The sequence below is a fragment of the Gymnoscopelus microlampas genome (assembly GCF_963454915.1).
Source record: "Gymnoscopelus microlampas genome assembly, chromosome: 10".
In the NCBI taxonomy this organism is placed as follows: Eukaryota; Metazoa; Chordata; class Actinopteri; order Myctophiformes; family Myctophidae; genus Gymnoscopelus; species Gymnoscopelus microlampas.
In genome coordinates, this window is record NC_139947.1 from 13,802,516 (window position 1) to 13,815,015 (window position 12,500).

Genomic DNA, 12,500 nt, shown 5'->3' on the forward strand with positions numbered 1-12,500 from the left:
TGTCCCAGACATTTGATGTATAGTTTCTATGTTGTGTCAAGGAAGGCCAAGCACCACGACCCCAAAATAGAACCTTTGCGGCCTAAAGCCTAATTCATATTTTGGTAGCATTGTTTATTGAAAAACAACTTGAAATCAGTTATTTTACTTTACACGGACCAACAGCAGTGACGGATACTGGCGTACGATACAAAGTATTAAGTAGGCTTAAAGACGCACTTCATCCAATTTCAAGCATATATCTTCAGATACAGTGGTCCTCACTAATGCTCATTATAAGTAGCCACCAGCTCTTTGTCTCATTGATGGGCTGGGCTGTGGACCATTCAGAAACCTGCCTACCAATGACATCATTGATGGGGATTCCAAGCTAATAGAAACTACATCTTTTCTCATCCTGGATAGTTAGCATGCTGAAATAGAAGCCATTGTTCTTTTTTTAAAAAAGGTTTTGAAATCTTGTTTGAAATGACCAAACGTGGTGCCTACTGATGATGTCACTGGTAGGCAGGTTTCAGGAACTGTCCACAGCCCAATCCTGAGATACAGAGTGAGTAGACAGAAATGATACAGTCTTATAATGAGCTTTAGAAACTATATGAACATAGGTTTGCTCCTTTAAGTGTTACTAAAACAATACCAGTGGAGTGGCTTCATTTCAGCACTTTATACTTGATTCCCACACTTAAAGATACCCTCTCTCTCTTCTTTATTTCTCTATCTTTATTTATAAGTATCGTGTGCGTGTATTGATCGTATTGATTATTGTTTCAAAACATGCATCAACAACTTCAGCCCTATTTAAAATTTCAAGCTCACAATGCGTCTCAATGCGTCACGTTGTGAGCTTGTATATCGGCTATTTTCAAAAGATTTTTGAAATTTGAAAACCTGTGAAATTAGACATTCTGCATAATGAGTACTTTTAGTACTTTAGGTATTTTGATGCCAATACTTTTATGCTTTTACTCAAGTAAATTTCAAATACCGAACTTTTACTTACTTATTTCTTCTAATGAAAATTGTGAATACTTCTTACACCACTGACTGAATGAGCAGATATTAGACCATGTATTATACATATGGCACATCAGAAGGTACAATATAAATGTATTTACTCTTGAAAATGTTTTCACTCTTTACAGGTTGAGCAGCTTACAGAGGAGCAGAAAAATGGTGCGTAGAAAATACTCACATTTTAGACGTTGAATAGGCGGGGTGCTCCTTCCATTCCGACATCTCGCCACTCCGACTAGTGGCTTCCGCGTGCGGTTAGGGTTAGGGTTAGGTATAGGGTTCGTTAACGTCGGAAAGGCGACACGTCGGAAAGGCGAAATGCACCCTGAATAGGCCTACGGAACAATGTTTTTTTTGTAATCGTGCTATCGAAGCATATAGCTAAATGTAGAAAAGGATTTCTTAATTCAAGTGTGAAACTGCTGTGTTATTTCATTTATTAACCACAACAGTTATTAAAGCTGCACCATGTAACTTTCCTCTTATACACCGGATTCGAACACGGTTTCCTGGCAATTCCTGACATTTTTACCATTGCGCTAGTAGAGCCTGCCTGCTTGCTCAGGGGATACATTTAATCTTGTGTCAGATCCTGTGTCTAGGTGAGACATGACCTTTGACACGATCTAAATGTCTCAATAGAAGAGTATAGGAGACAAAATACAACCCCCCCAATTGTATAAGTTGTATTGAATTAACATATTCTACCATACAGATTGGCCAAAATAAAAGTTACATAGCGCGGCACCGAGTGCTGCGCTATGAGCTTGTAGATCTGCTATTTTTTTTTAAATCGTGAAAATTTGTGCCAATCTTGGAATACTGTATATATTTTTTAAAGCGAACATTTGTAAAATATTTTGTTCCAGGGACCTCCAAAAGCAAAGATTTACAAATGTTCGCTTTATAAAATATATATTCAAAACTTTGCACAGATTTTCACAATTTTTCAAAAATAGCAGATCTACAAGCTCATAGCGCGGCACTGAGTGCCGCGCTATGAGCTTGTAGATCTGATATTTTTTTTATAGCCAAAGAAATCTAAAATTGAAAGTGTTCATCCTTTCTAGTGACTCATGCCTGCTGTGTCTCTGTCTCTCTTTTTCTTTCTTTTTTTCCTTGCAGAATTCAAGGCCGCCTTTGAAATCTTCGTGCAGGATGCAGACGATGGCTGCATCAGCACCAAGGAGCTAGGGAAGGTGATGAGGATGCTGGGTCAGAACCCCACACCCGAGGAGCTCCAGGAGATGATTGACGAGGTGGATGAAGATGGTAATTAAAAAAACAACAGAACGCAAACACAGGAAACGATTAGGGATAACGATCCTCCTAAATGATGATCAAGATTAAGTCTCTAGAACTATTGAAAAACACTTAATGTTAAGCAAAGTTCAACGTGTTCAAGATGACACCGCCTCTGAAGTTCAAACATAAATCTTAAAGGGATAGTTCACCCCCAAAATGACTTTTTTGCTATCGATTAGTCACCCCATGGAGACTTGAATTCATGGATATATTTTTGTTTTTGTCGCATTCCTAAGCCAATAATTTTGATGACCAGCGGACCGGTTGGCAGCGGTTCCGTTAGGAGACACAAAGGAGACTCTTTGTGTCTCCTACCGGAAGCACTGCCGGTAGGAGCGCTCTCCTAAAATTGAGGAGGTCAGGTTGGAAGTGGTTAAATCTTTTTTGTGAGTTTTATAAATACTAGGCTGATTCTCGTTGTGAACGATGCCCGTTGGGAACGCATGCCTTTCTGGTTACAGTCTGCAATACTCGTTGTAACCGTTGTCAGATTACCCGTTGTACCCTTTGTCAGAGTACTCACTGTACCCTTTATGAGTACTTGGAGGCCTTTCTATGACGTCAGTGCTGTGACTTCATATTGATGACATCAGGGATCTCCATATATGGGCATGAACACTCGGGTGGCGCAGAGGTAAAGCACCTGATGTTTGAATCCACCACTGTGCATCCGGCTTTGTCGCGCCTATATACCATTGGTTCTCAAAGTGAGGTCCTTGGGGGGGTACCAGGGGGACCCCAGCTAAATGATAGATTAGGAACCAAATAGACCATTATGAGTCTGTCACTCTGAGAGTGTACAAATGGAACCAAATGGACCCGTGACTCAGAGTTAAATTAACATTTACAATACAATTGTAACAATTTTACAATATAAATTGGGGTCCCAGAGATAGAAATGCCATTAAATGGGGGTCCGTAGCCTAATGCATGTCAAACAGGGGGTTCTTGAAATTAAAATGGTTGAGAATCACTGCTATAGAGCCGTAAAAATCTTCTCTTATGGGGGTCCCTGGCATATCTTTTCAAATGGGGGTCCGCAGGCTATATAAGTGTCAATCTGGGGGTCCTTGACATTAAAGGGGTTGACCACCACTGCTCTATATGAATACTATTGGCCCTTTATATAGATATTTGGCACTACATGGGCTGGGGCGTTACAGACAGAGGCACAGTGTCTTCCCAGTGGAGGCTCCTCACTGGCACGTGAGCCAGCAGTGGCAGCACACAGAAATGTGTGTGGAGAGGAATTAATAGGCATAACAACTAAATTGGGGAGAAAAGGCGGTAAAAAAATTATTGGCTGCTCTAAATTATTAGAGGGAAAAAAAGAGAGGTTTCCATAAATGAGCATAAAAGGGACTCAGACAGACAGATGGACAGACATGGAACCGTCAATACACATGGCAAGTTTGAAGTCGATCGGTCTGTCGGTTCTCTACAAAATGTGGGGGACATACACGGACACGCACACACACACACACACACACACAGATTCTGTGCATTTATAGATAGATTTAACCAATACAAAGTATTAACAAGAGCTTGTGACTACAATAACTGGGGGTAATGTCTGCATTCCGACATCTCACTACTCCGACTAGTGGCTTCCGCGTGCGGTTAGGGTTAGGTTTAGGGTTAGGTATAGGGTTAGTTAATGTCGGAAAGGCGACATGTAACCCAATAACTGTATTGGATCCAGTAGAAGTCAGGTTCTTTTTTTTCCATTTCCTGAAAAGTAACCATTTTGGACATAGACGGTTTCCACCCGACAAGTGGTGTTATTATGCTGTTATGTGAGGCCCGAACAGCCTAGTTTCAATCCATCTCCTCTCATGTCTCATGTGTTACCCTTGTCCGTGGCCATTAGGTGTCCCATCTCTCAACACTCTCCTATCTAAATACATCTTAAAATGGCAACAAAAGAATCTTAAAAAAAGAAAGAAAGCACTTTCTCTAGATACAAATGTGCTTTGGCTGAGGAAGCTGTGTTGTCGTAAGAGTGTGGCATTGTATGTGTACAGGAAGTGGTCTCCACTACATCTCAGAGGCAAATATTGCACTTTTTTCTCCGCTACAATTATTTGAAAACTTCAGTTACTAGTTACTTTGTAGATTTGAATAATTATCACAAACCACTACATTAACCACTTCAACCCTATTTAAACTTATTATTTTGGCTATTTGACAATAGCCGATCTACAAGCTCTCAACACGTCGCGATGTGACGCGTTGTGATTTTTAAATTTGATACATACTGTATGATACCTTGTGAACCGTGTACTTTTGGTACTTTAAAGGTAGGGTAAGTGATTTACTTTGGTTACAATAAGTGTTAAATAGCTCTATATTCTGATGGTACCCATTGCTATAGAGTGTTTGTTCAGTAAGAGGAGTCTCCCATGTCTTTCCAGCTCTTTAATAAACAGAAAATGCATTTTTAGTGCCCTCTCCTGATTGGCTTAAAATGTGTCACCCATGAGACACACGGCCGGAAGCGGAAGTCCTACAAATTCACACCCACTTTTGAGACAGCGCCGCTACTCGAGGTCCGTTAGAACGATGGACTGCAGCTGTCAATGCAATCTCTATGAGAGGCATTGTAAAATACCGTCATTTCACTGGTTAACTACTGAGGCTGTAGCGATTTTTTTTGTGTTCTAATAAACTGTCCCATTTGTTTAATTTATCCTTTTTAATGTCCCATACCTGCCATCTCGATATACTACCCACAATATACTATAATATACTCCATCAGTATGTCAAAACCGCTAGCATCGGAGATCTAGAGTTTAAGTGGTCGCATTGGTATATACGTCACGGACGCATCCCTTGAGGTTTTCAATACCCAGAAAACTGGCAAAAGTGGCCGTTATCAAGATGTTTTGGTCATTATCTCTGGAACAGAAAGTCCAAGCTGCTCCGTTCTAAGCTTGTTGGATGCGTGACTTTGAGGACATTAAGCACGCATTGAGACGGGTTCTTTGTTTTTTTTAGGGGAGGCGAGATCTTAGTTGGGCAGGCGACCGCCTGTCCTGCCTCTACAGTGGGTACGCTACTGGTCGCCGCTCGGCACTCTTAAAGACAGTGATGTCACTGAAATGCGACAACTTGTCTGTCTGCCGTCTCGCCTCTGCTGTGTTAACATTATGGGTAACTCGTTAAAGTGGAAAATTAAATGTGAAACACATCAACTATTAAGAAAACAAGAAGATATGTTGACAAAGACACTCCATACATTTGGAAACATATTTTTATTTAAATCAATATCGTCTCCAGTTAATGTAGGAATATTTTAAAAGTAGGCTAACTCTCATATCCTCTCATAGGGATTGCATTGGCAGCTGCAGTTCATCGTTCTAACGGACCTCGAGTAGCGGCGCTATCTCAAAAGTGGGCGTGAATTTGTAGGCCTTCCGCTTCCGGCCGTGTGTCTCTATACCTTAAAATGTACTATATTCTGTTTACTAAAGAGCTGGAGAGACCCCTGTGACCGAACAAACGCTCTGTAGCAATGATTAATATCAGAATATAGTACTTTAACCTTTTTTAACAAAAAAAAATCACTTGCCCTACCCTTAAGTGTATTTTGATGCCAATACTTTTGTACTTTCACTTAAGTACATTTTGATTACCGGGCTTTTACTTGTAACAGAGTGTTACATTGCAGTATTGATACTTTTACTTAACCCATTCAAACCGGGAACGCATCTGTGTAACCACTTTATCCATATTTTATACTTTGGCTAGTCAAAAATAGCAGATATACAAGTTTGCATCTCTAACATTTTAGATTTCTTTGGCTATTGAAAAATAGCAGATGTACAAGCTAATAGCATGGCACAGAGTGCCGCACTATGAAAAATCTTGAACATTTTTGCAAATCTTTGAATAATATATTCTTTTAAAGCAAACATTACTAACTCAAATCTTTGCTTCTGGGGGTCCCTGGAACAAAATATTTTGAGATGGGGGTCTGCGGCCAAATACATATCATTTTGGGGGTCCTTGACATGAAAAAGTTTGAGCACCACTGATATAGCAACAATAGTTTTTCAGAAAACCATTTAAATGGGTTAAGTACTTTTTCCACCACTGTGCACAGGGAGCGGCACGGTGGACTTTGACGAGTTCCTGGTCATGATGGTAAGATGTATGAAGGACGACAGCAAAGGGAAGACAGAGGAAGAACTGGCAGATCTGTTCCGCATGTTTGACAAGTGAGTTCCCAAAAACCCTGAGGAAGACTGTATTTGTCGAAACGTTGGTTTCATTTCATTAAACTTTCTGCATCGTGGCTAAGAGTTGTGCGGCCTCATCCTTTTCAACATTATTATCTGCCGTGGCCAGCACCTCATCAACACAGGTGTGCGCTCCATACTTTGTGTTTGCCTGACAAGTGAGTTCCAAAATGTTTCATCTATCTGTATGCTCAAACCCAATCGCTGCCCTTTCTGCTGCACCATGGAGACGGAAGTTGAACTGTTTTGTTGCCCACAACATCTGCTAATAGTGGAGTTAAAACACACACACACAAACAAACACACACACACACACACACACACACATACACACACACACACACACACACACACACACACACACACACACACACACACACACACACACACACACACACACACACACACACACACACACACACACACACACACACACACACACACGCTAATGTGATCATGTTTTACAGCAGGGCTTTACCCCTTTGATCTAAAAGCTATTAACACTAAGCTTCCCCCTCCCCATCGCTGTGCTCTTAGTAGGTTAAAGGTGTGTTACTGTAGGTACAGGAGCACATGAACACAACTCTTTGCTTATGTTAACCACTTGAACCCTATAGGGTCCTTAAGCACAACACATACCCCTTCCCAGCTTTCTTCGGAAAGGGAGGTGATATAACTACAAGTTGACTTCATTCCAAGTTTCGGAAAGGCGGTCCCAGAACATCTCCTCGGAACCTGTGCACCTCCAGATGCCCTGACTCTCGCCGAACTATTAATAGTTCGGAAAGCCTTTCCGAACCGGAAGATTTTCCGATGTCGGAAGGAGTTATGTATTGGCCTTTATTCTGGGGGCGGTCAGCTACTCCGGTCAACTACGTATTATATAGGGTTTAAGTGGTTAAAGGGATTTAAAGGGATAGTTAAAGGGATAGTTCACCCCCAAAATGACATTTTTTTCTATTGATTAGTCACCCCATGGAGACTTGAATTCCTGAATACTTTTTAGTTTTTGTCACATTCCTCTAAGCCTAAAAAATATCCATGAATTCAAGTCTCTATGGGGTGACTAATCGATAGAAAAACTTTTTTTTCCTGTGAACTATCCCTTTAAATGTGTATTAGTAGGTACATTAGTAGGTAACACATGAACACAACTGTATGTTAAACGTGTGTTCGGTACATGTACATGGTGTGGTCGGTACATGAACATGGTGTGGTCGGTACATGTATGTACATGGTGTGGTCGGTAGCCTACGTGTACATGGTGTGGTCGGTAGCCTACATGAAGGTTACATGAACTCTTTTGGTCGTTCTTACAGGAACGCAGACGGCTATATCGACCTGGACGAGCTCAAAGTGATGCTGGAATCAACCGGAGAAGCCATCACAGAGGACGACATCGAGGAGCTGATGAAGGACGGGGACAAAAACAACGACGGCAAAATCGACTACGATGGTGAGTCAATTAAAACACACACGAAATACAAAAAAACATTATGCTTTACTACGTACCCGTGTGGGTACTTGAATTCATGCCATGATCAAACGTTTCAATGGTGGGGATTCTGGTGGCTCAGCACGCCGCATGGTTGTGAGTGTGAGGATGCAGGTTCCAATCCGACCCCTGTCTCATCTCTCATGTCTCTCTGCTCTCTGCCCTTGGCAGTGGTGGGAAAAGTACTCAATTTCTTTACTTAAGTAAAAGTATCAATACCACAATGTAGAAATACTCTGTTACAAGTAAAAGTGGACTATTCCAATACACAGAATGAGATTTTTGTTTGATGTGGGCGCTTTTCATTGCTATTCAAAGTTCAATTCTCAGTAACTATTAGCTAATCACTTCCTGTTTTTTTCCCCCCTTCAGAGTTCTTGGAGTTCATGAAAGGAGTGGAGTAATCATGAATAAGAGAAGACAGATCCCCCCCCCCCCCCTTCGAACCCCATAATAATATTTTTGTATTTATCATTGACTCCATGGACATCTATGGAGAACCAGTGGCTGATGATGTTGGATGCTACTGACAAAACCGTGGAACGACTTTGCAAGATTTAGCTGAATGCCTTGACCCCTTATGTATTTTTCTACCATATCTTGCATTGTTGTAAATACAGTTTGTAACTACTTTTGGTGGCCATGCATACTGAGTTTGTGTAAATGTAACCATATTACTTATTTTCAGTACCCAGTCACATATTACATCAGTTTGGCTACTTGAAAGATCTATTTTGTGCTTTAAATTATGGTAAATATTATCTTTGAAGTGCCACAGAGTTTACAAATCTTCTTATCAAGAAGCTGATGTTGTTCGGCTGGCAGAATATATGTTTGTGTGTGTAGAGAGACTAGCATGTCCACAAGTCAACGTAGTTTCACACCAAGCTCTGGTATTCTAGTGGTCATACAATTAAGCAATGTATTGCGTCCAATATGTACGAATGGTATGTTTGTTCAAGATACCCTCAGGACTTTTAATTCCCTGCTATTATCCCTGGAAAGCATTACGCTGGATTTCTACATCAAAAGTTTGACTGGAATGTGCACTCACATAATAAACAAATTACACTTGTCAAAGCAGTGGTTTGTTTTTCATTCCGTTTGATCATTGTGATTTCTTTTTTTAATCTCCTAATAAATATTCATTGTTGGTAGAGATGAATGATTCTCACAGCAGCTGAAAACTCTGTTTCATATCTACAGTAGATTTGATTTGATTAGTCCTGTACCATCAGAGCTTTGCTGCAATGCTAGTATTTTGTATCTCGACTTTAAGGAGTAGTTCACCCCAAAAAATACTTATTTGCTATCAATTAGACACCCCATAAAGCATTGAATTCATTGAGTTTGTTTTTGTTTTTGTCGCATTCCTAAGCCAATAATTTGATTACCGGCAGAAATATGCTAATGTATCCGGTAGGAGACTCAGAAAGAGACTCCTTTGAGTCTCCTACCGGAAATACACCCGGTCATGAAATTATTGGCTCTGGAATGCGTCAAAAAACAAAAAATCTCCATCAATTCAAGGCTTCATGGGGTGTGTAATTGATAGAAATTAAGTCATTTTTTAGGTGAACTATTCCTTTAATTTACTGCTGTAGAATCATTGAGAACACACACACACACACACACGCACGCACGCACGCACGCACGCACACACACACACACACACACACACACACACACACACACACACACACACACACACACACACACACACACACACACACACACACACACACACACACACACACACACACACACACACACACTGGACGTATATTTTGTACTTGTGTATTTCTATGGTCTTGTACTCTTGGCACCACCACCGGCGGCGCGTTTCAAAGGTTAAGTGCCCTGGCTCAAGGGCACGTCAACAGTAGTTTATTGGGAAGCGAGTGAAAACCGGCTTAACATTTTGTTCACTTCGCCCCCCGTCCAGATTTACCCAGCTGGCCTGGGAGCTTTCAGAAGGCAATCCCCCCGGCCTGGACGCATCGCTCTGGTCCTACTCACCTTTCTGACCTTCAGGCCAACCCTGGCCTACATCAGTGGTGTAAAGTAGCCAAGTACATTTACTCAAGTACTGTACTTTAAGTACAATTTTGAGGTACTTTTACTTTACTTTGAGTATATCCAATTGTCTATACTTTTACTTCTACTCCACCAACATCTCAGAGGCAAATATTGTACTTTTACGCCACTACAATTATTTGAAAACTAGTTACTAGTTACTTTGCATATACAATTATTACGTTATAAAACATACATTAACCACTTTAGCCCTATTTTATACCTAGGCTATTTGAAAATAGTAGATCTACAAGCTCACAACGCGTCGCGATGCGTTGTGAGCTTGTAGATCTGCTATTTGCAAACATTTTTGTACTTTTACTTTTCGTACTTCTTTAAGTACATTTGATACCGATACTTTTGTACTTTTACTTGTAACAGAACACTTCTACATTGCAGTATTGATACTTTCACTTAAGTAAAACATTTGAGTACTTTTTTCCACCACTGCCCTATACATACCTGACACTACACGGATGAAACAGACCACCAGAACAAAAGAACAAGGACAGAAACCATGTATTTGGACGGTAAAAACGGACCTGGTTTACATTAGTTCTGATGCTAGCTTTGTATTGCCATTCACATTGTGTGGTTTCAGGGCCCCCCCACCTAGAAGAGGTGGCTCATGTTCGGGGTATGTGTATTAAAGCTGGGCTTGGTATCTGGTTACACAATATATCGAGACCGGGAGCTATTTCTGTCTAATCATGTTACCATGTTTGGGGTTCTGATTTAACCCACACCAGTTGACAATTCAAATGCCTTTGCCCAATTAGGGAACAACATGGATTCAGTCCAGCAAGAAAGCAACTCCACTGTTGATTCAGCTTTTATTCTGATCCGTGTGGCAACGTGGTGCAGGACCAGGTAACCTTTTGAATATAGACTTCTGGGTCGTCGCAGTACACACACACGCACGCACGCACGCACGCACGCACGCACGCACGCACGCACGCACGCACACACACACACACACACACACACACACACACACACACACACACACACACACACACACACACACACACACACACACACACATACAGTCAAATCCAAATCCATCCAAAGCCATTTGCAGTGGTGTAAAAAGTACTATTTTTTTTTTTACTTAAGTAAAAGTCCAGAATTCAAAATTTACTTGAGTAAAAGTACAAACATATTAGTATCAACATATACTTAAAGTACGAAAGTAAAAGTACTCATCATCATTACATTACGAGTTTTCAAATGTATAAAATGTGTACAAATCCTTTGAAAAAAAAGCAGATCTACAAGCTCACAATGATTGTGAGCTTGTAGATGGCTATTTTCAAATGGCCAAAATAGGGCTGAAGTGAATAATGTTTTGTAATAATCCAAATCTAAGTAACTAGTAACTCAAAGTTTTCAAATAATTGTAGTGGAGTAAAAGTACAATATTTGCCTCTGAGATGTAGTGGAGTAGAAGTAAAAGTACTGAAAATTGGAAATACTCTGGTAAAGTAAAAGTACTTCAAAATTGTACTTAAGTACAATACTTGAGTCAATTTTCTTATAGTTACTTTACACCACTGACCATTTGGATAAATTAACACTGACTATTCTGGGTTAGGGTTACACAGAGAGTGTGTACCCTGGCGGACAACACATGAGGACAGTGGGGAAAAAATGAACACCCAGCAGCACCAACAACAAATTAATTAAAAGAAAAAACAGAAACAAAACATTCTAATAATTATTAAGAAGACATTCACCAATTATATCACTTTTTGTTGCTTGTCTATTTTTAATTCCTGGTGAGATTGTTTGTATACACTTTTGTAGGGCATAGCCATGCAATTCATACTCTAGCCACTTGGTGTCAGCAGAAACACACAGTTGAGTGAATGGTAGCAGAGAGGTGCTGTTTAGTTTGAATAGGGCCATTGAGCTGCTTATAACAGTTACAGGAAACAATGTCAAGTGCTTTTCAGTGCTTGTTATCTATAAGTATTTGTTCTGAATGAACAATGTTAAAGATCTGTTGTTAATGATCAATCTCTACATGCTCTCTGGGACAGAATCAGTTCCCTCGATCTGTGTACACTGTATGTGTGTGTGTGTGTGTGTGTGTGTGTGTGTGTGTGTGTGTGTGTGTGTGTGTGTGTGTGTGTGTGTGTGTGTGTGTGTGTGTGTGTGTGTGTGTGTGTGTGTGTGTGTGTGTGTGTGTGCGCGCGCGCGAACCTCCCCCACCCCAGAGGATGCTGTTAAAATGTTAGTTAGTCATGGTTAGTGCTAGTTAGTGTGATGACACTCCCATTTACTCCTCATGTTTGGAGTTAGTACAGTAAACCAGTGCCACTTTTTGATTTTTTTTTTCTGATTGAATCTAAAGACACAAAAAC

General features: G+C 40.5%; 1 protein-coding gene across 1 annotated transcript in view; it reads left to right on the plus strand.

Moving 5' to 3' along the window:
* The window catches only part of tnnc1a (troponin C type 1a (slow)), a 10,772-nt gene extending 1,645 nt beyond the window's left edge, over positions 1–9,127 (plus strand). Inside the window, exons 2-6 of the mRNA XM_084068095.1 lie at positions 1,146–1,176; positions 2,143–2,289; positions 6,428–6,542; positions 7,883–8,019; positions 8,431–9,127. Of these exons, the coding sequence (XP_083924221.1) occupies positions 1,146–1,176; positions 2,143–2,289; positions 6,428–6,542; positions 7,883–8,019; positions 8,431–8,462 (462 nt within the window). The 3' untranslated portion in view covers positions 8,463–9,127. The remainder of the gene's footprint in view (positions 1–1,145; positions 1,177–2,142; positions 2,290–6,427; positions 6,543–7,882; positions 8,020–8,430) is intronic.
* The last annotated feature ends 3,373 nt before the right edge of the window (positions 9,128–12,500 follow it).